Below are 27,553 nucleotides of genomic sequence, written 5' to 3' on the forward strand. Positions count from 1 at the left end.
GACACAAGTAAGGGAGAGAGCACTGTCATTAGCCGGCCCTATATTATGGAACTCAATGCCACCCGAAATAAGACTAACGAGGGATCAAAAACTTTTCAAAAAAAGCTTAAAAACATGGCTTTTCAAAAAGGCCTTTCAAAGTGAGAATGGGAAATAGGTAGTACTAAGAAACAAGAAAAGGACTTATACACACAAGCAAAAGTCACCTGAGAACATATGTGTATTTTTATTTTTATTTTATCACACTTAAGTATTAAGTTAAAGAATTACAGTATTCCGCATCTACGGTTAGCCCATAAAGGGAATTTTAATACACTTTACATATAGCTTATAATATTGAATCATGTATCTGAACAACTGCGGCACCCTCTGGTTAAAGTACAATCCATCTCGAATTTATTTACCGGTATGTGCCTATTTGTAAACCGTTGTGATGGTATATCACTAAACGGCGGTATAGAAAATTTTTTACATAAATAAACTAGAGGGTGACCCCTAAAAAGGAAACTCCCTTACTCCTTTCCCCTAAAGTAGGAATAGGGTAGATAGCTCCTGACTCCTTGAAAGTCTAGCTGAAAAGCCACCAGGATAACAGGTGCTATGGGTTGATAAACAGCTAGGGCACACCATCTGCATATTCCCTCTTGGGGAAGCAAAACCCAAAACTCTTTCACCTATTTCTTCACTGAATCTCCACAGCTTAATGGTAGACTCTTTAAGTAAGGGGAAACCAAAGGTCCCTTACACTATGGATGCTGGTTTTTTGTTGTTGTTGCTAATGTGGTAGAGCAAGATGTGGTGCTGAAGTGTGGTTTGTTCTATGTTCATGCTTCTCCCTCCTTTTCTCCCTCCTCAGAGCACATGTGACACCCTCCGGAGTCATTCGGAAAGCCTCGGCTTCACGCCCAACATGCTACCTCGTCACCCGACTCTAGGGAACTTTGAGGAGTTCGCCTGCTGATGGCTCCAGCGCCAGGACTGTGAAACTCATCACAAGGGCAGCGGAATGACAAAACACTTAATAAAAAAAAATCAAATGGAGGGACAAAAGTATCCCTCAAGAAATTGAAACTTTATTATCTGCTATATAAACCTTTCACAGTCTAACTCAGGAGGAGCTGCAGATTCCAGGCACCTTTGGGCATTGTGATTAATCAACTGAATTGCAGTGCGGGGGAAGGATGGGAGTGCTCAAGCATGCCAAAATCTCTTCTAAAGCAGAGAGGATTGGAGAAAGTTTGTCTTGAGAGTCTGAGAGGAACCTTTATTCATCTGGCTGTTTCCCCTACCTCACAGAGGATGCGGAGTTGGGTTGCTATTATTCTTCCTACATCCTACATGGCAAAGAAGGGAGGGTGGGACTCAGGAAAGCTTTAGGAAGCCAGAGAGAAGGAGATAGTGAAACAAGACAGAGGATTTTTGCTTTGATTTGGAACAGATTTTGACATTTTTCAAAATTGGAAAACAAGAGTGAGCCAGGCGAAGGCCTGGCGGAGCACCCACATCATGTGAAAGGAAACATTTGAGGCTCCCTGACACACACACATCACACCATAGTTCAACAGCGACCCTCACTCAGACTTGATAGATCTGGTTCAGGGGCCAAAAGAGGAGCTCACACCTTCCTTATTTCTTTAGACCCTGCAAAGTGAGAGCAGATTTCAGTAAATGTGCCCATCCTCTTCTGGACGTCCCCAGACCACAGTGCCAATGGAATCCAACCCCCAACCTGGCACTGGAGTGAATGACAAGTGGTCATCATGTTAACCTTCAATCACGAGAACCTCTTTCAACACCTCTACCCCATCATTCCCAGCTGGAATCTCCGTGTGCTGCTGACATGAGAAATCGCACCTCCATGTCCTTTCTGTTCTGCGCTTCCACACACAGTGAATCTTGGGTGAAACCACTGTTGGGTTAATTCTTGGCTTTCACACCATAAAGTGTCAGTCCCCACTGGGAGAGACCCAAATATTTGCCAGCATTGAGGAATTATCATTTTAGCATGCGACAGAAGAGCGTGATTTGCTTGTTACACTCTTGGCTAAGAATGTATTTAAAATGTAAAGGTAACGTATGAAAGTGGTTGTAACTTCTTGTTCTAAATTGCAACCTTTACTGAGAGGGCAAGAAAATTCATTCATTGGGGCTTCCAGATGCTCCTTGTACTGCAGACGGTTTCTGGAACTTGCTTTACAACTGGAGAATCCTCATCATTGCCACATCTGGCACAAACTGTACTATGGATTCTGGGAGGGGGAGAGAGGGGGCAGGCATTGACCTCTGGAAAGAAGGCATGGAAGTAGGAGGTTACATTTCCGTACCCCTGATGTAAATATCTGTGAAAGCAAAATTGCTTACCTTGTAATAGGTGTTATCCCAGGACAGCAGGATGTAGTCCTCACATATGGGTGACGTCACTGATGGAGCCCTATCGCGGGAAAAACTTCTGTCAAAGTTTCTAGAAACTTTTGACTGGCACTCTGAGGCCACTGAGCATGCCCAGCATGCCATGATATTCTCTGCCACAGGGGTCCCCAGTCTCGTATGTAGCAATAAGCTTTAGCAAAAAATAAAATAATAAAAGGTATGAGACCCAACTCCATGAGGTGGCGGGTGGGTTTCGTGAGGACTACATCCTGCTGTCCTGGGATAACACCTATTACAAGGTAAGCAATTTTGCTTTATCCCAGGACAAACAGGATGCTAGTCCTCACATATGGGTGATTAGCAAGCTGGAGGCTGAGTCATTTGATATGGAGGCAACAGTGATTCATTGTTGTTGAAAATGAGTCAGCCGAAGATCACAGCAGGTTGGTTGTAGAAGGAGTTGGGTTTAGACTGGAAACAAGTTCTTTAAGACAGATTGTCCATAGGCTGAATCTTGTCATCCTTCTTTGTCCAAACAGTAATGAGCTGCAAAGGTGTGAAGTGAACTCCAAGTTGCTGCTTTACATATGTCAAGAATTGGCACTGAGCAATAGTGTGCTACTGAGGTTGACATTGCTCTTACTGAATGTGCCTTTACTCGCCCTTGGAGAGGAAGGCCTGCCTTTTCATAACAAAACTGTATGCAATCTGCTGGCCAGTTGGATAGAGTATGTTTACCCACTGCTTTACCCGGTTTGTTTGGATCATAGGAAACAAAAAGCTGATTGGATTTCCTGTGGACTACAGTGCGATTTAAATAGAAAGATAGTGCACGCTTACAATCCAAAGTATGTAAGGCTCGTTCTCCTTGGTGAGAATAAGGCCTTGGGAAGAATGTGGGTAAAACAATGGATTGGTTCAAGTGGAATTCCGTAACTACCTTAGGAAGAAATTTTGGATGCGTACGGAGAACCACTCTGTCATGTAGGAACTTCGTATAGGGTGAGTACGTGACAAGTGCTTGTAACTCACTAACCCTTCTAGCTGATGTAATGGCTATGAGGAAGATAGTCTTCCATGTGAGAAATTTAAGATCACAGGAATCTATGGGTTCGAATGGAGAACGCATTATTCTTGTTAAAACCAAATTAAGGTCCCATTCTGTGACTGGTGGCCGTATTGGTGGTTTAAGCTGAGTTAAACCTCTCATAAACCTGCTGACAAGAGGTTGTGTGGAGATAGGTGCATCTCCCATCTTGTTATGGTAAGCTGAGATTGCATTTAAATGTACTCTTACCAATGAAGTCTGGAGACCAGATTTTGAAAGATGGTATAAGTAGTCTAGCAGAACAGTAGTGGGGCAAGTGAAAGGATCAATATTCTTTTGTCTGCACCACAAAGTGAATCTCTTCCATTTGGAAGAGTAATTCTTTCGTGTGGAAGGTTTACGTGAAGCTATAAGCACTTGAGATACATTGGTTGAAAGATTGAGTGGTTGTAAAATTAAGCTTTCAACATCCATGCTGTCAGGGATAGGGATTGAAGGTTGGGATGGCGCAACCAACCCTGATCCTGAGTTATGAGAGTGGGAGCCATTCCCAGCGAGTTGTATCCCTGACTGAGAGGTCTAGAAGTGTGGGAAACCATACTTGTCTAGGCCAATATGGGGCTATGAGTATCATGGACCCCTTGACAAACTAAAGAGTAGCAAGTCACCTGGACCGGATGGTATGCATCCTAGGGTACTAAAGGAACTCAAAAATGAAATTTCTGACCTATTAGTTACAATTTGTAACCTATCATTTAAATCATCCATTGTACCTGAAGACTGGAGGGTGGCCAATGTAACCCCAATATTTAAAAAAGGCTCCAGGGGCGATCCGGGTAACTATAGACCAGTGAGCCTAACTTCAGTGCCGGGAAAAATAGTGGAAACTATCCTCAAGATCAAAATTGTAGAGCATATAGAAAGACATGATTTAATGGGACACAGTCAACATGGATTTACCCAAGGGAAGTCTTGCCTAACAAACCTGCTTCATTTTTTTGAAGGGGTTAATAAACATGTGGATAAAGGTGAACCGGTAGATGTAGTGTATTTGGATTTTCAGAAGGCGTTTGACAAAGTCCCTCATGAGAGGCTTCTACGAAAACTAAAAAGTCATGGGATAGGAGGCGACTGTCCTTTCGTGGATTACAAACTGGTTAAAAGACAGGAAACAGAGAGTAGGACTAAATGGTCAATTTTCTCAGTGGAAAAGGGTAAACAGTGGAGTGCCTCAGGGATCTGTACTTGGACCGGTGCTTTTCAATATATATATCAATGATCTGGAAAGGAATACGACGAGTGACGTTATCAAATTTGCGGATGATACAAAATTATTCAGAGTAGTTAAATCACAAGCAGACTGTGATACATTACAGGAGGACCTTGCAAGACTGGAAGATTGGGCATCCAAATGGCAGATGAAATTTAATGTGGACAAGTACAAGGTGTTGCATATAGGGAAAAATAACCTTTGCTGTAGTTACACGATGTTAGGTTCCATATTAGGAGCTACCACCCAAGAAAGAGATCTAGGCGTCATAGTAGATAATACATTGAAATCGTCAGCTCAGTGTGCAGCAGCAGTCAAAAAAGCAAATAGAATGTTAGGAATTATTAGGAAGGGAATGGTTAATAAAATGGAAAATGTCATAATGCCTCTATATCGCTCCATGGTAAGACCACACCTTGAATACTGTGTACAATTCTGGTCGCCATATCTCAAAAAAGATATAGTTGCAATGGAGAAGGTACAGAGAAGGGCAACCAAAATGATAAAGGGGATGGAACAGCTCCCCTATGAGGAAAGGCTGAAGAGGTTAGGGCTTTTCAGTTTGGAGAAGAGACGGCTGAGGGGGGATATAATAGAGGTCTTTAAGATCATGAGAGGTCTTGAACGAGTAGATGTGACTCGGTTATTTACACTTTCGAATAATAGAAGGACTAGGGGGCATTCCATGAAGTTAGCAAGTAGCACATTTAAGACTAATCGGAGAAAATTCTTTTTCACTCAATGCACAATAAATCTCTGGAATTTGTTGCCAGAGGATGTGGTTAGTGCAGTTAGTATAGCTGGGTTCAAAAAAGGTTTTGATAAGTTCTTGGAAGAGAAGTCCATTAACTGCTTTACAATAGTCCATTAACTGTTATTAATCAAGTTTACTTAGGGAATAGCCACTGCTATTAATTGCATCAGTGCATCAGTAGCATGGGATCTTCTAGGTGTTTGGGTAATTGCCAGGTTCTTGTGGCCTGGTTTGGCCTCTGTTGGAAACAGGATGCTGGGCTTGATGGACCCTTGGTCTGACCCAGCATGGCAATTTCTTATGTTCTTATGTTGTAGCTTCACTAGAGTTTTGGTTATGAGCGGTATTGGAGGATACATGTAGAGTAGGCCTGAGTTCCAAGGGCGAGCAAAGGCATCCTTGGTTGGCTGGTTCTTCTGTTTGTGTAGAGAACAGAATTTGTCCACTTTGTGATTCAGATGTGACGCAAAGAGGTCTATTGTCGGTTGTCCCCAACGTTGGAATATCCTGGTCGCTACTGAGGGATCCAGGGTCCACTCGTGTGGTTGGAACTGACGACTGAGTCGATCTGCCACTACATTGTATATGCCTGCAAGATAAGTGGCCCGGAGGAACATTGAGTGGTTCAGGGCCCAGCCCCAAATCTGTGCAGCTTCTTGACAAAGGAGATACGAGCCCGTACCTTCTTGTTTGTTGATGTACCACACGGCTGTGGAATCGACGAAACGGTCGACATCGATGTGGATAAAAAGGAGAACATCGATGTGGGAATAGTCATCGAGGGTATCGATGACACTGATGTTATTGGCATCGAGAGAATTTCCGATGATAATGGCATCGAGAGAGGCATCGACACGGATGTTAGTGGTATCGATGATGTAAGCGTCGGAGACGGCACCTGCATCGGGGTGCTCACTGGCATCGGCATTATCGCTGGCATCGGCGAGGTCGCTGGCATCGGCAAGGTCGCCGGAACTTGTGCCTGTAAGGCTTCCATCACTACTTGCCTGATGAGGACGGTTAAGTCTTGCGTAGTCGGTGGTAGTAACGATGTCGATGTAGGTGTCGATATCGATGCTTTCGACGGTGGCACCGTAGGCGCGGATGTTAGCGGCACATCTCCATCTTTATGCCGCTTTGCAGTCGGTTCTCCCGGGGGGGGGAGCGACGGTGACGCCGAGGATCGACGATGTCGATGTTTGTGCTTAGGCCTTGGTTCTGTGACTGACCTTGTTGATGACGTCGACGGGGCTGGCGATGATGCATCTCCGGATCCTTCTAGTCAACGTTTTTTAAGAAGGAGTTTCTTTGTAACTCCTGTTGGAGATGATTTGGTCGAAGTAGAAGGTGAGGAAACTAGTTGAAGATGGAAAAGATGTGTCATCTTTTCTTGTCGAAGTTTCCTACCTTTCGGGGTCATCTCCTGACATTGTTGGCATGATGGAATATCATGCTTTTCACCCAAACAGACCACACATTCAAGATGTGGATCTGTTACTGACATGGTCCGATTACAGACCGGGCATTTTTTAAAACCCGAAGCCATGTCACTATCGACAGCCGTCGATGAAAATTTTGTGAGAAAAAATCAATGTGGAAGCGCAAAAACACTATTAGTTTTGTCACCGTCTGGTGACAAAAGGAAAGTGAGACCCCAAATGGGAAAAATATGAGAAAAAATAGTTGACTTTTCAGTCAGAATTGTGAGTAAACTCACAGGGCTCCTATCTCCGCGATGCTCACAGCAGCACGGAAAAACGAAGACTGGAGTGAGACCCCTGTGGCAGAGAATATCATGGCATGCTGGGCATGCTCAGTGGCCTCAGAGTGCCAGTCAAAAGTTTCTAGAAACTTTGACAGAAGTTTTTCCCGCGATAGGGCTCCATCAGTGACGTCACCCATATGTGAGGACTAGCATCCAGCTTGTCCTGGGATAAAGGGATATGCTAATAAGTGGTAATGTATCAATAGCTGCTGATACAGTCTATGGAAGAGACTTGACAATAAGAGTGGATGTGCAGGAAAGAGGTCTGGTAGGGAGAAGTACTGGAGTTTTTATAGAAAGGCAAGGGTTGGAGCACTGGTGCTTCAATGAAATGCAACAAGTGTCCTGGGAAGGTTCAACTTTGAACTTCTTTTAGTTATCGACTAAAAAAAGCAAAATTGCTTACCTTGTAATAGGTGTTATCCCAGGGCAGCAGAATGTAGTCCTCACATATGGGTGACATCACTGACTGAGCCCTGTCACAGAAAACCTTCTGTCAAAGTTTCTAGAAACATGTATGCCATGATATTCTTAGCCACAGGGGTCTCCCTTCAGTCTCGTATGTAGCGATAAGCGTTAGCAAAAATAAAATAATAAAACGTATCGGACCTAACTTCGCGGGGTGCCAGGTGGGTTTCATGATGCTAGTCCTCACATATGGGTGATTAGCAAGCTAGAGGCTGAGTCATTTTGTAGTGAAGCAACACTGAAGTATTGTTGGTGAAAATGAGGCAGCCGAAAATCACAGCAGTTTGGATGTAGAAGGAGTTGGGATTATACTGGAAACAAGTTCTTTAAGACAGATTGTCCGTAGGCTGAATCTTGTCATCCTTCTTTGTCCAAACAGTAATGAGCTGCAAACGTGTGAAGAGAACTCCATGTTGCAGCTTTATATATGTCAAGAACTGGTACTGAACGATAGTGAGCTACTGAGGTTGACATTGCTCTTACTGAATGAGCTTTTACCTGCCCTTGGAGAGGAAGGCCTGCTTTTTCATAACAGAACTCTATACAGTCTGCTAGCCAGTTGGAGAGAGTGTGTTTGCCCACTGGATTACCTGGTTTGTTTGGATCAAAAGAAACAAAGAGTTGAGTGGATTTCCTGTGGACTGCAGTGTGGTCTGAGTAGCATGCTAGCGCATGCTTATAGTCCATGGTATGTAAAGCTCTCTCACCTTGGTGAGAATGAGGTCTTGGAAAGAATGTGGGCAAGACTATGGATTGATTAAAATGGAATTCCGTAACTTTTTTTGGGAAGAAATTTTAGGTGTGTACGGAGTACCACCCGGTCATGTAGGAATTTTGTGTAGGATGAGTATGTGACAAATACTTGTAACTCACGTAACCCTTCTAGCAGATGTAATGGCTATTAGGAAGATAGTCTTCCAAGTAAGAAATTTAAAATCGCAGGAATTCATGGGTTCAAAAGGAGAACGCATGAGCCTTGTTAATACCAAATTAAAGTCCCATTCTGTGACTGGTGGCCCTATTGGTGGTTTAAGGTGAATTAAACCTCTCATAAATCTACTGACAAGAGGTTGTATGGATATTGGTGCATCTCCCATCTTATTATGGTAAGCCAAGATTGCACTTAAGTGTACTCGCACGGATGAGGTCTGGAGACCAAAGTCTGAAAGATGACATAAGTAGTCTAGCAAAGAAGGTGTGGGGCAGGAGAAAGGATCAGTGTCCTTTTGTGTGCACCACAACGTAAATGTTTTCCATTTTGAAGAATAGTTCTTCCGTGTGGAAGGTTTACGTGAAGCTATAAGCACTTGAGAAACATTAGTGGAAAGATTGAGTGGTTGTAAAATCAAGCTTTCAACATCCATGCTGTTAGAGATAGGGATTGAAGATTGGGATGGCGCAACCTGTCCTGATCTTGAGTTATGAGAGTTGGAGCTACACCCAGGTGAATTGGCTCTGAGATCGAGAGGTCGAGAAGTATGGGAAACCATATTTGTTGAGGCCAGTGTGGGGCTATGAGTATCATGGACCCTTTGTCCTGTTGTAGCTTCACTAGAGGTTTGGTTATTAGCTGTATCGGAGGATACGCGTATAGAAGACCTGAGTTCCAAGGGCGAGCAAAGGCGTCCTTGGCTGGCCGGTGTTTCTGTTTGTGCAGAGAGCAGAACCTGTCCACTTTGTGATTCAGGTCTGATGCAAAGAGGTCTATTGTTGGTTGTCCCCAAAGTTGAAATATCCTGGTCGCTACGAAGGGATCCAGGGACCATTCGTGAGGTTGGAACTGACAACTGAGGCAATCTGCAACTACGTTGTGGATGTCCGCTAGATAAGTGGCCCAGAGAAACATGGAATGTGTCAGGGCCCAGTCCCAAATCTGTGCTGCTTCTTGACAAAGGAGATACGAGCTCGTACCTCCCTGTTCAGGTACCACATGGCTACTGTGTTGTCTGTTTGAATTAGAACCGTCTTGTGTGAAAGGCAGTCCTTGAACACATGTAGAGCATAATGTATAGCTCGAAGTTCCAGGATTTGAAATGTTGCTTCAAGTTTTGTCCAAGTACCTTGTTGGAAGGGTAGACATTTGCGCAAGTTGTCTCTGTTTGCCCACCAAAGGAGAGATGAACGTAGCTGGTGGGTTACTTGAATTGGAGACGACAGTGGTTGAATGGCTTGTATACATTGTGACCATAATGTCCATTGGGTTATTCTCATGGCTAATCTGGCCATAGGAGTGATGTGAACTGTGGAGGACATGTGACCTAGTAAAGTGAGAAACTGATGAGCTGTCTCTTGTTTCTGCAAATGTAGCGTGCTAATAAGGAGATTGTTTCTGCCTGATCTTCTGGTAGGAAAGCTCTTGATCGGATGGTGTTCAGTTCTGCTCTGATGAATTGAAGCAGATGAGACAGGATGAGATGGGACTTTTGGTAATTGATGAGAAAACCCATCGACTGTAGCAGAGTGATTGTTCACCTGAGAGAAACAATAGCTCCTTGTTGAGATTGACTGCTGATGAGCCAGTCGTCCAGGTATGGGAAAACGTGTACACTTTCTTTGTGTAAGTGAGCTGCTACTACTGCCAGGCATTTCATGAATACTCTGGGTGTATTGGAAATGTTGTTGACCCACCAGGAAACGCAGATATTTGCGATGAGGGGGAATATTGGAATGTGAGCATAAGCGTCTTGTAGATCCAGAGAACAAAGCCAATCTCCTGTCTGAAGAAGGGGAAGCATGGTGCCTAGAGAGACCATCCTGAACTTTTCTTTCCGTAGAAATTTGTTGAGATTTCTGATATCTAGGATGGGACATAGGCCTCCTGTTTTCTTTGAATGAGGAAATAACGGGAGTAGAATCCTCTGCCTTGCTGAGTCCGGGGTACCGGTTCTACGGCTCTGGTTCTCAGAAGGGTGGATAATTCTGCTTGCAGATGAATAATGTGATTTTCGTTTAGCGAAAGAGGCTTTGGAGGAGAGTCTTTTGGAATTGATAGGAAATTAATTGATAACCTCATGATATTATTGAGAGTACCCATTGGTCTGTTGTCAACTGAAACCAATGGTTGTAGTAGAAGGAGACTCGACCTCCTACTGGTAAGTTTGGGTTGGGATTGTGGAGATGGCTTTTGCTCTCTGGCGCCTGCCTCAAAAACCTGCAGCTGGTCCTGTCTGCGCTGGTGGTTGAGGCCTAGCGGTTCTAGGCTGCCTGGGCTGAGATCTTTGCTGTGGTCGAGAAGATCTACCCCTAGGTACCGGTGGATAATACCTTCTCGGCCTGTAGTACGGCTTTCTGGTATCCTTTCTTGGTGGATGGCGGGACGCTGAAGAGGAAGAGTCTTGCGGGACCGCAGATAATTGACGCAGTGTCTCTGTGTGTTCTTTAAGTTGGTCCACTGTGTCCTGTACTTTTGACCCAAACAGGTTGTCGCCCACACAGGGCAAGTCCATCAACTTATCCTGTATCTCAGGCCTGAGGTCAGAGGCTTTTAGCCAGACCCAGCGGCGTGCACTGATCCCCCGAAGCTGCAACCCTTGAAGAGGTTTCAAAGCTGTAGTAAGCAGCACAGACCTCATGTTTTCCAGCTTCTAGTCCTTTATGGATTATTGTTTGAGCTGCATCTTGGTATTGCTCAGGTAGGGAATCAGTAAGCTCCTGCATTTGCTTCCAGAGATTCCTCTGGTATTGCGTCATATAGAGTTGGTAAGACGCTATCCTGGAGTTAAGCATAGCTCCTTGGAATACTTTTCTTCCTAGAGAGTCCAGGAATCGATGATCCTTCCCTGGTGGTGCAGACGAATGAAGTCGTACTCTTTTGGATTTTTTCTGAGCCGACTCAACTACTACGGACTGGTGTGGTAGTTGTGACTTTTGGTAACCAGGGACATGCTGCACAAGATATGTAGTGTCCACTCTCCTATTGATTGGCGGAACAGATCATGGATGTTCCCAAAGCCTATGTTGTAACTCCAGGAGGACCTCGTGGATAGGAATGGCTAGGACTTCCTTGGGTGGATCCATGAATTGTAGGACTTCTAATGTCTGCTGCCTTGTATCTTCCTCAGACACTAAATTAAAAGGGATTGTGTCTGCCATATCTTTAATGAAGGTAGTGAAGAACAAGTCTTCTGGTGGGGACTTTTTTCTTCCTTCAGGAGGAGATGGCTCAAAACCTTTTTGTGTGCACCAAGATTTATGTGTGGAAGGCTTTCGTGAAGCTACGAGAACTTTAGAGACTTGTGTTGAAAAATTAAATGGTTGCAGAATTAAGCTTTCAACATCCAAGCTGTCAGGGCAAGAGTTGTCAGGTTGGGATGACGCAACGTGCCCTGATTCTGAGTTATGAGAGTGGGCACTGTGCCCAGGCGAATCGGCTCTCTGATCGAGAGGTCGAGGAGTATGGGAAACCATACTTGTTGAGGCCAGTACGGGGCTATGAGGATCATTGTTCCTCTGTACTGTTGTAGCTTCACGAGAGTTTTGGCTATGAGCGGAATTGGAGGATACGCATATAGAAGTCCTGTATTCCAGGGGCAAGCAAAGGCGTCCCTGGGGAATGCTTGTTGACGGCCGTGGAGGGAGCAGAACCTTTCCACTTTGTAGTTCAGTTTGGATGCAAAAAGGTCTATGGTTGGGCGACCCCAGCGTTGAAAGATTTTGCTCGCTACACGTGGATCCAGAGACCATTCGTGGGGATGGAAATGTCGACTGAGATAGTCCGCTAAGACGTTTTGTATGCCTGCCAGATAAGTTGCTCGAAGATGCATAGAGTGCTCTAGAGCCCAAGCCCAAATCTGCACCGCTTCCTGGCAGAGCAGATAAGAGCCTGTGCCTCGTTGTTTGTTTATGTACCACATTGCTGCTGTGTTGTCCATCTGTATCAGCACAGTCTTGTTTGAGAGGCAGTCTTTGAAGGCATAAAGGGCATATCGCATCACTCAAAGTTCTAAGAAGTTTATTTGACACTTCATTTCGAGCGTAGTCCACATCCCTTTTGTTTGAAGGTTGTTGACGTGAGCTCCCCATCCCAAGTTGGAGGCATCTGTGGTCAGGATGACTTGCGAAGTTGACTGTTGGAATGGGAGACCAGCTTTCAATGCTGTTTGATTTGTCCACCAGTGGAGCGATAGGTGTAACTGGTGGGTGATTTGAACTGTGTACGACAGTGGTTGGAAAGCTTGTAGCCATTGAGATTTCAAAGTCCATTGAGTTCTTCTCATGGCTAACTTCGCCATAGGGGTAACATGTACTGTCGAGGCCATGTGTCCTAGTAGCACTAGAAGTTGATGGGCAGATGCGAACTGGTATTGGGTTATAGAGTTCGCCAAGCATGCTGGATTGTTGGCACGGTCGTTTGGAAGAAAAGCTTTTGCCACTGTGGTGTCGAGCTCTGCTCCGATGAATGTGAGGAGTTGAGACAGCTCGATGTGGGATTTTTGATAGTTGATGAGAAATCCCAGGGAGTGTAATAGTATTATTGTACTTTTTAAGGCAGACAGAGCTCCCTACCTGGATGGACTTCTGATTAGCCGATTGTCTAGGTATGGAAAAACATGAATGCTGTTTTTTCTTAGATGTGCAGCAACCACTGCTAGACATTTTGTGAATACTCGAGGAGCAGAGGCTAGTCCGAATGGTAGGACTCGATACTGGTAATGATTTCCTCCCAGGACAAATCGTAGATACTTGCGATTTTGTGTGGAAATTGGTATGTGTGCATAAGCATCTTGAAGATCTAGAGAACAGAGCCAATCTCCCCGTTGAAGCAATGGAAGGATGGTTCCCAGAGATACCATCCGAAATTTTTCTTTGTGAAAAAATTTGTTGAGATTGCGGAGGTATAAGATATGGTGAAGGCCGCCTGTTTTCTTTGGAATTAGGAAATAGCGGGAATAGAACCCTTTTCCTTGTTGAGACCGGGGAACTGGTTCGATCGCCCTGGCAGTCAGCAAAGTAGAGAGTTCTACTTGGAGTTGAGGTGTGATGACCATGCTTGTCCAAAGTGGAATGGGTGGAGAATGTGGGGGTATTGTTTTGAACTTTAGATGGTATCCCCGATTTAGTGTGGCTAACACCCACTGGTCCTTCGTGATAAGACTCCACTGGTATTTGAAATGATGGAGTCGACCTCCTACTGGTAAGTGGGGCATAGGGTTGATGGAAAGGCCTCTGTTCTCTTAATTGACTTCAAAAACCCACTGCTGGACCAGTGTGTTTGGGTATTTTACTGTTTTGGTTGGCGTGCACGTCCCCTTTGTGGTGGACGGTATGAATGCGCTGAAGAAGCCGGTGGGTAGTATCTTCTAGGCCTATAGAAGGGTCTTCTGGTTTCCCTTCTAGTCGATTTTCTTATTGAGGATGGCTGATCCGATGATAGTCTGGAGAGTATGCGGAGTGTCTTGTGGTGATCTTTCAACTGAGAGACTGTAGTCTGAATTTTTTCTCCGCAGAGATTCTCTCCAGTACAAGGGAGATCTGCCAGTCTCTCTTGGACTTCTTGTCTGAGGTCCGAGGCCTTAAGCCAAGCCCACCTCCTTGCATTAATTCCCGATGCTGATAGGCGGGCAGAGGTTTCAAAAGGATGTTTCAAAAGAGTCATAAGCTGCCCGTACCTCGTGTTTGCCAGATTCAAGCCCCTTTGCAATTAGTGTATTTAGAGCCAGTTGTTGTTGCTGAGGGAGATCATCGGCAATACCTTGAACTTGCTTCCACAAGTTTCTTTGGTACTGTGTCATATAAAGCTGGTATGCCGCAATACGAGATATCAGCATGGATCCCTGAAAAACCTTTCTCCCTAACGTATCTTAAGAACTTCTGTTCTTTTCCTGGTGGAGTAGAAGAGTGTGGCTTCTGTTTCCTGGCTTTTTTCTGAGCCGATTTGACGACCACAGAGTGATGAGGCAATTGGGGCTTTTGGAAACCTGGGGTATGTTGCACCAGGTATGTGGCATCTGTTCTATTTATAGCTTGCACCGAGCAAGGATGCTCCCACAACCTATGCTGGAGTTCCAACAGGACTTCGTGGATTGGTATTGCCATTACCTCCTTTGGTGCATCAACGAATTGAAGGACTTCTAGAGCCTTGTGTCTTGTGTCCTCTGTCAGTAATTCGAAAGGGATTGTGTCCGCTATTTCCTTAATGAAGTTTGTGAATGACAAGTCTTCAGGAGGGGACTTTCTCCTCTCTTCTGGTGGAGAAGGCTCAGATTGTAGTTCTTCTGAATCAGTATCAGTATCCACGGAGTATACTGAGGATGGTAAAGTGATTCAGGATCATCTGGTTGTTGTTGTAAATTATGTTTTGTTTTAGAAGCAGATTTTGATGGAATCTGCTTTGACAGCATAGGAGGTAATGAAGGCATCAATGGGGAATCGATGGGTCTCGATGGCATCAATGGGAACCAATGCCGGGTATCACCCAATGGGCCTGGACGCATTGTATCAAGGGATCCTTTACTGGCATCAATGGTCTTGCCGGTATTCGATGATGATGAAGGCCCGATGGCCCCGGGACGGAATCTGAGTCCCTGTCATCATCCTCCGATGAACCCAGAATCGGAATGGAAGGAATCACCGGTGGATGTGTAGGCATCAATGGAGTCGATGGTTGCACCGGAGGCGTCGGTGCCGGTGGAGGAAATATACCAATCAAGGCGTCGATTTTGTTCAGCAAAGGCTGAAAAAACCACGGATCCGATGTCGATGCCGGAGTCGGTGTTGGTACCGATGGTGGTATGGAAGGAGGCTGAAATTTTCGAAAAGCCTCGACGATGGCCTGCTGGACCATGGAAGTCACCTCTTCCCTGGAAACTGGGACTGGGTCCATTGTCATAGGAGAAGGTAAGACTGGCGCTACTGGCACTTCTATGACTGAGTGTGGTGGCACAGTCTCTAACACCGATCCCGGTGGAGAGCGCCTCGGGTACGGAAGGGTGTGTTGGTTCCAGTACCCGGACTCACTTGGGCATCGGCTCGATGTCTTTCGATGCCGATGACTGTGCCATTCCATCCGATGGATCAGTGGAATGGTGTCGATGGCATCTTTTTTCTCGATGTTCCTTAGATGCCGAGGAAGACGCTACAGAGGACACCGATGGGTTTGGTGACGGACAGTCACCAGTCCTCTTTTCTCCTCGATGTTTTGCAACCAAGGGAAATATTCTTCTTGGAGACAATGTCGACAATGACGATGGGGTGATTTTCTTAAATAACTCCTCCATCTTGTCCAATCGGGCACACCTGCCCTTTGGTGTCATCTGGGCACAAGTTAAACAAGCCCGGACATTGTGGCCTGATCCCAGGCACAAAACACAAACATTGTGCCAGTCGGTAATCTACATAGTGCGGTTACAATCTGGACATTTTTTGAATCCAGTGGCCATGTTAGAAAGTTAGGCTGATTGATGGTCAATGACCAGCGGATACCTTTAGTGAGGTTGACCAGAATCAACCGAAAATGACTAAAAAAAAAATGAACTCACCAATACTATGTAGAAGGGAGACCCGATGACAATTTTTTTTTATTGAAAATGTTTTCTTTCCCTTGAGGAAAAAGTGAGGGAAAATTCCCAGATCTCCTAATACACTATGCTTACAGCAAGGTGGAAAAAAAGAGACTGAAAGGAAACCCCTGTGACTGAGAATATCATGGCATGCTGGGCATGCTCAGTAAGCTCAGTGTGCCAGCCAAAGGTTTCTAGAAACATTTGACAGAAGTTTTCCGTATCAGGGCTACATCTGATGATGTCACCCATATGTGAAGACTATCATCCTGCTTGTCCTGGGATAATATCATGGCATGCTGGGCCTGCTCAGTGGGCTCAGGATGCCAGTCAAACGTTTCTAGAAACTTTGACAAAGTTTTCCGTGATAGGGCTCCATCAGTGACATCACCCATATGTGAAGACTAGCATCCTGCTTGTCCTGGGATAATGTTTCTAACCTTTTCCCTACTATCACTTGTGACAATAGCATGAACCCTCTTTTGAGGGCACTCCTCTGGACCCCTGCATTAGGTGTAGCTTATTGCACTCTGCTTTCTGGGTGGGCCTCTCCAATATCTCTCAGTATTATATAGGCATATCTATGAACTCCATTTCTTTCTCAGAAGTTGTAAAGTCCTTATTCCCAGGATAAGGACTGTCCAAAGTCTAATACACCCAGTGTAGAGAGAAGGTGCAGCAGATACAAACCTAATTCTCAGCTATATGTACTAGTAGTACAGTCTTATTACAAATATACTTCTGCAAAGTGGTGATCATCTTGTTACTTAAGATTGCAGCTCTAGCAACTGTGTGTATGGACTAAGAACATTCTTGGGGACTAAGATAAGTTTGTCTTAGCAGAAAGAGACATCTAGGTGGGTGTTCAGCCTTGCTGAAGGTTTTTGGCCTGTCAACCTAATTTCACCTTGGCTATTTCATCTCTGCTTTTCATCTATAATTCCACTTCACCCTCTCAGACCTCTGCACATGGATTCCTATATTCCTGAACTAAACTTTTTCTGATCTCATTGTTTGATCCAATGGTCTGAGTCCTTACTCTGCTCTTTATTGTTACTCTGGGCACTGTGCCAGGCATCCTTCATCATGTGGGGTCAGTGTTCTGGACACTTGGACTGAAGGTGATCTGCATCTGCTAAAGCACTACTACCCTAAAGTGTGTAGCCACAGGCAGGGGTGGCTCAAGTCAATCTGCTGCCTGAGGTGAGGAATGAAATGACCTCCCTATATGACACGGTGCTGGTGAAATCATTGAGGGGCAGGGTGAAGACCATGGAGGGTGAAGTGACTTGCCCAAGGTCATAAGGAATGGCAATAGAATTTGAACCCTGGCTTCCCTTGTTTGCAGCTCACTGCTTTAACTACTTAGTTTTTGGGACTGTTATTTTTTTGTTCAGTCTTTGGCGTCCGCACTAAGGGTGATGGAGAAATGTTTAATGAGGCGGGGCGGCCATTTGCTGCCCCACCTCCTGGTCTAGAAATAAGACTCCTCCATTCCCTATTGTCTGCCTCCCACCCTTCTCCAGGATCTGCCCCCTGGCGGTGTGAGAGGTTGGTGAATTTGTGTGTGTGACACACTCTCTCTTAGGGCTGATACAAGGGTATTAGATGCCCTAGATAAACCTTACAGCCTTTCATTCCCCCTTCCCTCCCCTCCCTGCATAATTAAAACTTATGCATTGTTTTCCATTTTAAAATTTATTAACTTCCCCTACCTAAAAAGGCAGACTGCACATGGAAAATAGACATTCAAAGAATAATCTTCTGAAGTAAAAATATCACAACAACCTATATATTATATAGGCATACTGCAAAAAAAATCCACACTTTCAATAATAATATTTTAATAGACCTAATAAACTACCTTACTCATAGTAATGAAAGTGGTTTACTGGATCCCATATGGTATTAGGCCTATGGTAAAGTTCACTGAGTGTGAACTTGGCCCACAGAAAGCCAGGAATAAACTGAACTACAGTTCCAAAATAGTAAGCCTTCCATATCATAACTGCCAGCACTCAACCTATGAAAACGCCATACTGCAAATCTTATATCAGACCCTAAACAAATGTACGCCCGATTTTATAGCATGCGCACGCAGCCACTCGCATGTTATAAAATCCGGGGTCGGCGTGCGCAAGCGGCCTCGGAGGGAACTTTCCTTCCGCTCTCTCCCACCTTCCTGTATCTAACCCGTCCCCCAGCCCTACCTAAATCCCCCCCCCCCACACCTTTATTTTGTTATTTACGCCTACCTCTGGCAGATGTAAATTGTGCTTTATTTTGTTATTTACACCTACCTCTGGCAGATGTAAATTGTGCGCACCAGCTGGCTGCCAGCGTGCGATCCCCCGGCACGGCCGCTGTGCTGGAGGCCTCAGTCCCGCCCCCAGACCGGCGCCCATGCCCCCGCCCCCTTCCCACCCCTTTTTCAAAGCCCCGGGACATACACGCGTTCCGGGGCTTGCGCACATCGCCGGGCCTATGCAAAATAGGATCGGCACGCATAACCCCCCTGCATGCGTACATCCAGCTGGATTTACGTGCGCAGGGCTTTTAAAATCTACCCCTAGGTGTATTTGGACTTTAGCCAGCTCTTATCTTTGGGAACATAGACTATAAAGCTTTCGAATAAGAAAGGGAGCCCAGGAGTATTTCTTTACCTTACTGACAGAACTGGGAGAAGTCCACATGAACAAATACAGATTGTGTAGAACAGACCTGGAAATGGTTGCACCTCTCTATGCTGGCTGTGACATGCTAATGTCCGAAGTTCTGTGTACAGCAAGATGCTGTGGGTTATTCATTGGAAAAAACATAACATCAGTGTATCAAAAAATCACTTGAAGTATGACCCTAACAGAATAAAGAAGTTATGGTCCTATGGGAAATTCCTATTCCCACCTATAGGAGGATCAACTCTAGAAAACCTCATATTGTGGTGAAGAGAGAGTAACAAGAATGGCATTGCTGATAGAGTTATCAGTACCCAGCAAACATTCTCTGGCTTATATAAAGAATGCAAAGATCCTGAAGTACCAAGAGATGCAAGCAGAGACCAAGAAAATGTGTCAAAGATACAGAAAAAGTCCCAATTGTATTGGGTGCCATTGGTCTGATGAATCAACATTTCCAAGTGCACCTTAATAACATAAGATTTGCCATATCGGGTCAGACCAAAGCTCCATCAAGCCTAGTATCCTGTTTCTAACATGGCAATCCAGGTCATAAGTACCTGGCAGGATCCCAAGAGGTATAGATTCCAAGCTGCTTAACCCAGGGATAAGCAGTGGATTTCCCCAAATCTACCTTATTAAGGATTTGTGGTCTTTTCCTCCAGGAGCTTGTCCAAATCTTTTTTAAACCTAGTTACATTAACAGCTTTCACCACATCCTCTGGCAAAAAATTCCAGAGCTTATTTATGCATTCAGTAAAAAAATATTTTCTCTTATTAGTTTCAACGCACAATGAAACTCTGGAATTTGTTGCCAGGGGATGTGGTTAGTGCAGATAGTGTAGCTAGGTTCAAAAAAGGTTTGGATAAGTTCTTGGAGGAGAAGTCCATTACCTGCTATTAATCAAGTTTACTTAGGGAATAGCCACTGCTATTAATTGCATCAGTAGCATGGGATCTTCTTGGTGTTTGGGTACTTGCCAGGTACTTGTTATCATGGCCACCAGCGGCAGCAAGCCGCAACCGGGGCCAGCCACTCACCGGCGCAGCAGACCGCCCTGCTCACGTTGACCGCACTCTGCTTCGGCGGGTTCATCCAGCGGCGGTTCCTGCTGCTCAGCCAACATGGCGTCAGCCGTCCTCCTGCTCGCATCTGGCTCCGCCCCCGCCGGACCTCCCTAGAGCCGCGCGCACAGCAAAAGCTAATCTTTTAAAGGAGCCACTACAGAAAATTGGGATTGGCTCCTTCCTGCAGGCTCCATCTGTGGGGGACTATTTAAGGCAAGGCCTGCACCTCAGACCTTGTCTTGGCTTCTTGGCTCTAGTTTGGTGTTAGTTCCTGGGTTCCGTTCCTGTTCTGCTGAGTGTCTTCCTATGCTTGACTCCTGGACTGGCTGCTGAGTTCCCTCTGGTATTGACTTCTGGATTGGCTGCTGACTTCTCTTTGGATTTGACCCCTGGACTAGTTGCGGAATATCCTCTGATCTTGACCCTGGACTGGCTGCAGAATATCCTCTGATCTTGACCCTGGACTGGCTGCGGAATATCCTCTGATCTTGACCTCTGGACTGGCTGCGGAGTATTCTCTGGTCTGGAACCCTGGACTAACTTCGACTACGCTCAAGCGTGATTTAGAGTTGTACAAGACCTGCTGGAGGGGCCAGTCACCTCGATCACACAACCTGCTGGAGGCGAAAGCCATCTGGACCATACGACCTGCTGGAGGCGCCAGCTATCTGGACACACGACCTGCAGGAGGCGCCTGCATCCAGATTTCCCTCTTTAACTTCACAAGATCTTCTGAGTTTTGCCTCGCCTTCCGATGGTAGGAACTTAGGTGTTACTACCTCGGATCAAGGGTCCACCTTCCAGGTCATAACACTTGTAGCCTGGATTGGCCTCTGGTGAAAACAGGATGCTGGGCTGGATGGACCCTTGGTCTGACCCAGTATGGCATGTTCTTATGTTCATTGTGTGTCCCGTAGTCCTTGTACACTGAAAGACTAAACAACTGATTAACGTTTACTTGTTCCATTCCACTCATTATTTTATAAACCTCTATCATATCTCCCCTCAGCCGTCCCTTCTCCAGGCTGAAGGGTCCTAACCTCTTTAGCCTTTTCTCAGAGGAAATAGTTCCATCTCCTTTATCATTTTGGTTGCCCTTCTCTGAACCTTTTCTAATTCTATATCTTTTTTGTGATGTGACCAGAACTTCACACAATACTTAAGATGAGGTCACACCATGGAACAATACAGAGGCATTATGATATTCTCTGTTTTATTCTCCATTCCTTCCTAATAATCCCTAGCATTCTATTTGCTTTCTTGATATGTTGCCTATAAAAATTATTGGGTGAGAGCATACAGGGCAGGCGGAGTAAATAATACACACATGTAGAGAAAATACAATATAAATAATGTGTGGCATACAATAGCAACTGGTGAATACTTATGAACAAACAGACTTCTTATTGTAAATACAGTCACATCAATGGTACAAATTCAAAGGTGCAAATAATATATGGACCCCTGACACAGCCGTGTTTCGCATCAGGGCTGCGTCAGGGGGACCGGAACTTCCATATATCTTAATTACTGAAGCATTTCAATGTAAAATGACCAAATAGCTGACTGTATACAATACAACTAAGGAGATGTGCAAGGGTTCAAACACAACTCAGTAAGTTCTGAGGTCAGAGTCAACCAGGACCATACAGTGGATTCCAACATCGGAAAACAGTGAGGTGATTAAAGAACCTTTGCCGTGGGTTGATGGAGAAAGGACCGCCACGGCATGAGATGGACAGTAGATTCTTTGCACAGCAGGGGATTTTTAATTAGAAGGATTCAGAACCAAACTCGGGCAGTGATGATATCTTAGTGATTTAATCATTCCGGAGGGAGATTCTTATGAAGCTTCATGTAGGTTCTTACACTGCTATTCTGTAACTAAAGTCCAGGGGAGGGCTTTTTTTGTGATCAGGTATTCATGTAAGTGAATTTTCAAAAAAAAAAAACCCCACGTTTCTCTTTTAAAATTCCCTACGAGGTCTTTGGATGCAAAAATACCCGTGGTCAAAACTTCCCCCATAGTGCACCTGCCAGGGCATTCATTGAAGTATATTGCCCAGAATCAATGCAAGGTGTGCACCCCTACAGAGCACAGTTTTCAATGAGATCTAGCTGAGTAAATATGGAGATATTCAGCTAGATCCCAGGGCTTGAAAGCTCTTCCCTACTGAGTGAGTACATAGAGCAGCCATGTTTCACAAGTTGGCTATATTTATTGATGGAGAAAAAAAGATTTCAGGAGGTAAAGTTAGGTCAAGGAGTGAAAAAACACAGGCATAGGGCATTTTCAAATACTTGCTTGCATTTGCACGGATGCAGCCAACCCACAAACAGCAGATGCAATGTTCACAGATACTGCTGTACTGTCTGGATCTTGCATGGTAGTGGGCTAGTGACAATTATTCCCATTGTTCACCGACCAGGCTCCATCTGCCGGTGACTGCACCCCATGCCCAAACCAATTCTCCAGGCTTATTTCCCACAGACTGTGCCCAGGCTTTACACATTCACTGCACTTTCCAAGGCTCATCTCCCAAGTGCTGTCCTTGCGACCTGATCTATTAAGAACATAAGATATGCCATACTGGGTCAGACCAAGGATCTATCAAGTCCAGTATTCTGTTTCCAACCGTGGCCAATCCAAGTCACAAGTACCTGGCATGTACCCAAACATTAAATAACTCTCAAGCTACTATTGGTTATTTATTAATAGCAGTTTATGGATTTTTCCTCTAGGAAGTTATCCAAACCTTTTTTAAACCCAGTTACACTAACCACTGTATCCACATCCTCTGGCAATGAATTCTAGAGCTTAACTATGCGCTGAGTGAGAGAGAATTTTCTTCAATTTGTTTTAAATGAGCTACTTCTTAACTTCATTGAGTGCCTCCTTGTCCTTTTATTATCTGAAAGATTAAATAACTGATTTACATTAAGTTGTTCAAATCCTTTCATGATTTTGTAGACCTCTGTCATATCGCCTCTCAGTCATCTCTTCTCCAAACTGAACAGCCCCAACTTCCTTAGCCTTTCCTCATAGGGGAGCTGATCCATCCTCTTTATCATTTTGGTCACCCTTCTTTGTACCTTCTCCATCGCAACTATATCTTTTTTGAGATGCAGCGACCAGAATTGTACACAGAATTCAAGGTGCGGTCTCACCATGGAGCGATATAGAGGCATTATGACATTTTCCATTGTATTCACCATTCCTCCATTCCCTTCCTAATAATTCCTAACAGTCTGTTTGCTTTTTTGACTGCTGCAGCACACCAAGCTAACAATTTCAATGTATTATCCACTATGACGCCTAGATCTTTTTCCTGAGTGGTAACTCCTAATATGGAACCTAACATTGTGTAACTACAGCAAAGGTTATTTTTCCCTATATGCATCACCTTGCACTTGTCTACATTAAATTTCATCTGCCATTTGGATGCCCAATCTTCCAGTCCTACAACTTATCACAATCTGCTTGAGATTTAACTACTCTGCATAATTTTGTATCATCTGCAAATTTGATCCCCTTACTCGTCGTACCCCTTTCCAGATCATTTATAAATGTATTAAAAAGCACCGGTCCAAATAAAGATCCCTGAGGTACTCCACTGTTTACCTTTTTCTACTGTGAAAACTGACCATTTAATCCTACTCTCTGTTTCCTGTCTTTTAACCAGCTTGCAATCCACAAAAGGAAAATTGCCTCTTTTCCCATGACATTTTAGTTTGCTTAGAAGTCTCTCATGCGGGACTTTGTCGAACACCTTCTGATAATCCAAACACACCACATCTACCAGTTCACCTTTATCCTCATGTTTATTCGACCCTTCCAAAAAAATATAGGAGATTTGTGAGCCAAGACTTCCCTTGGGTAAATCCAGGGTACCTTTCAGATTTCATTCCAAAGAAGTAAAGACATTTATCCAAAGTCCTTTTCTGGACATGCACATGATCAGTTTTAGAGATGGAGATGTTTGCTTAGTGGGTAATCAGTTGTAGAAGCAAAAAATTTCAACCAGGAAAATTTGCTTCTCAACACCTGGACCTTGCTGGTGTTGACAACTGCTGTACAACCTCAACTTTGAACAGCTCTTCTTTTGAACTAATGATAAACTGTTTAATTCTTTAATTTATTTTAAAAAATTATAGCCCATGTTTTCCAATATTCAAAGCAGGAAACAAAAACATACATGACAGCATGAAAGTAATGCATACAGACAAAAAATAAAAAATCATACATAATAATTATCATAACATATTAAGAATCCCACCAAATATCTGATAGCCATTTACTTTCAGAACAAAATAATTGTTGACAATAAAAGATCTTTGAAACTTTTTTTCACAAAGACTGCATATATTTCAGTAATCGTATAAAGTCAGGGAGGCTATTCCAAACTATGACGCCAGCAATAGAAAAGGCCTTGTTACAAGTCTCTGTGAGGCGAGTGGTATTTCTAATAAACCCACTGAGATGATCTAAAACAGTGGGTTTATAAGCACGCAGCATTGCAATAGTCCAGGACGAGGAATCTTGACTTAGAAAATTGTGAGTTGTCATAGCCAGCTTGTATTTAATTCTCCATTGAATTGGTAGCCAGTGGAGAGAATTGAGCACAGATGTAATGTGCTCCCGAACTGACTTGCCAGTTAGAATTTGTGCATTTGAGTTTTGCACAATTTGGACTTGATGAAGGGTGGTCACCAGGAGGCTGAGAAAAACTGAATTACAATACTGTAAATATGTTAGGATAAGAGCTTGTAAGACTGTATGAAAATCCTGGGTGCACAAAAAGGGCTTTAACTCCTTAACAGTTGTAACTTATAAAAAGCTGTCTGAATTAAGGATTTAATATGAGGCTGAATTGAGAGATTCAAGTCAGGGATTACTCTGAGATTACAAACCTGCATGGTAAAAATAATAGTCCGATCCTCAAAGCTGAATGAAGACGTTATATCATGTAATGTGAACCTACTCACCATGATCACTTCCATAGTTGTAATATTAAGTGTAAGCCTATTGAAGGCCATGGCATCCTGGTGTGCCCTCAGACGTGATTAGTTGTGCCATGGAAAAGTCACTAATGACTGATGCTCAGGTCCAGCACCTCGGTTCTGCTCTCAGCATCTTGCAGCAACAAGTGATGTCAGGAGTGATTTTGGGCCCATTTTGCCATGCGGCGCGGAACGGCGATTGCGTCCGGGTCTGTCGCCGGCGTGCGCGGGAACAGCGGCCATTTTATCGGATCCTCCTGCCAACTGGGGGAGAGGATTCTCCGATTTCTCCTCCCAGTCTGAGGGCCCTTAAACATGTAAGAGCTCCTTTCTGAGGATACATGCAGTCATGCATGCCTATTCCTAGCTACAACGTGAGCTCTGGAGTGCGATAATTAATGGGCAGCATGCAGGGCATGGATAGCTGGGCCCTGCTTTCTGCTCCACACAGTGCACACAGCATTTCTTCCTCTTGAGTCCTCCCAGCCTCTGTCCTACGCCCAGGCTGAACGAGATGGGGAGAGCCTGCACTGAGCACACCTGACATGACTTATTCTGAGGGAGTAGCGCAGTAAATGAGCTGTGGATGTCACTACCCAGGTGCCTACACCACATCATTATCTCCCTTCTGTACTTGTATATATAGGGAGTTGGTCCACCGTGAGGGGTTCATGAGTGTCTCTGCTCCTTTTTTTCCCTGTGTTTTCAAATTTGGAAGAAAGAGCTTCCCTGGCTCTTCTTGTGGCCATTTGAATCCTCTCCATGTCCACACATCCTACTCCACACTAGTTGGTGTGCCACACAATTCTGATAAGGTAGGCATGCCTTGGGCATGAAAAGGTTGGGAAATACTGGTCTAGCAGAAGCCAGAGTACCCTGTCTAAACCCAGAGGAGGCTATGATATGCAACAGTAAAATTTCTGAACATCATGAGGGAAGGCAGGGTGTCCCTAATAACCAGACAACAATGTGACCTCAGCTGAAGTTATGTGATCTCAGAATTGTATTGTTTTCCCTGGGTGATGACCCATTCTCCACGTGTGTGTTCCCACCTCATCTCATTGCATGAATGTCTTGTATTCTGTCCCCTAACCAGTCTTCGCCCACTGCTTTCTCATAACCTATATAATCATTAGGCCAGTGTGTCCAAAACCTGTTACAGTGATAGCATATGAAGGCAGCTTATCTTCCTGTGTATGTTGCGAATGATGGATATACAATGCATCATTTCATTAAATACTAAACACCTTTGATTTTAAATGGAATTGGTGTAGTGTTTTGTTGTCCTTGGGTGGTTTATCTGTGTGGCAGAGCTGTGAGTTACTATAATACTGATGGTGGTGTTGAGCGTGTGATGTTGCTTCTGTTGGAGAGGACAGTGGAAGCAGTAAAGATGATGTGTAGAAGGCTGAAATGAGAATTTGGATGGGTTTTTTCTTTAAATGTTGGAGATGGTGGGAAGGAATAACCCTGATGAGAACGCTGAAACTGAAGACAAGGTCAAGTGACTGAACTTCTCCTCTAGATGTCCTACCGACCCCTTGACCTCAACCTGTTCAAAACTGAGCTCTACAGCAGTCCCATCTCGACCTCTCTACATCAGTCCCCTCCCTCCTTCCTTCTCATTTCCAGGCCATCGTCTCTTTCCTTGGAGTTACTTTCAATGTTTCTCTTCCTTATTCTTCCTTGTTCAGTGCCTGGCTATGTGTTCTTTCCTTGCCCTCTTGATTATACTAAAAATCCATTCCATGTCTCCCAACCCTCCTCTGTGCCCTCATTTCACACCTCAATTACAGTAATCTCCTTACAGGCCCCGCTCCACGCCTCAATCCAGAACTTTCAGTTCCATCGCATTCACCCTGTTTCCCCTGGTTTCAAATCCCTCCATCAGCTCACCATACCTTTCAAAGCACAATTCAGGCACCTCCCACTCTCCTTCCCTGTACGTACCAGGATCAGTCCAGACCGCTGGGTTGTGTCTCCCTTCCAGCAGAGGGAGTCAGAGAAATTAAACTGAAAAAGCACCCCTCTTAACCTGGTGTGCCACCTGCGATCCCTCAGTATTTTCTCTGACTCTCAGCAGAAGGGTTGACAGAACCTGCGGTCCTGATTTTTCCGGGGGTGATTTTGGGCCCATTTTGCCACGCGGCACGGAACAGTGATTGCGTCCGGGTCCGTCGCCGGCGCGCGTGGGAATGGCAGCCATTTTGTCGGATCCCTGCCTGCCGACTGGGGGAGAGGATTCTCCGATTTCTCCTTCCAGTCTGAGTCCCGTTTGACTGCGCGATCCGGGGCCTGCCCCCTCAGGGAGCCCGGTCCTCCTCCTCCTCCCCCTCACCTATTGGATCCCTTAAAGCAGGGGTCCCCAACCACCGGTCCGCGGACCAGGACCGGGCCGTTGGGGTTTTTTTGCCAGTCCGCGGCGCCGCCTCAGACCAGCACTAAATACTGACAGTGTGCTCTGCTCTGCGGCGGCTCAGAGCACACTTTGTGGGGTGGATGCTGCCCACTGCCCAGGGCTGGTGGAAGCACAGCATTAGGGGGCGCCGAGCCGCCGCTGGCCACTGGTGGACCTCATCCCACTGGCGGCTGAGCGGTGAACTACTGCTGTGCTGTGTGCCGGATACACACAGCAA

The 27,553-nt window shown here is 44.9% G+C and overlaps 1 protein-coding gene across 1 annotated transcript in view; it reads left to right on the top strand.

Annotated features, from left to right (window-relative positions):
* LOC115086231 (acid-sensing ion channel 1C-like) overlaps window positions 1-2,077 on the top strand; it is a 461,666-nt gene extending 459,589 nt beyond the window's left edge. Inside the window, exon 10 of the mRNA XM_029592693.1 lies at window positions 857-2,077. Coding sequence (XP_029448553.1) covers window positions 857-961 — 105 coding nt within the window. The 3' untranslated portion in view covers window positions 962-2,077. The remainder of the gene's footprint in view (window positions 1-856) is intronic.
* Window positions 2,078-27,553: the final 25,476 nt, after the last annotated feature.

Source organism: Rhinatrema bivittatum, chromosome 2, assembly GCF_901001135.1.
Source record: "Rhinatrema bivittatum chromosome 2, aRhiBiv1.1, whole genome shotgun sequence".
In the NCBI taxonomy this organism is placed as follows: Eukaryota; Metazoa; Chordata; class Amphibia; order Gymnophiona; family Rhinatrematidae; genus Rhinatrema; species Rhinatrema bivittatum.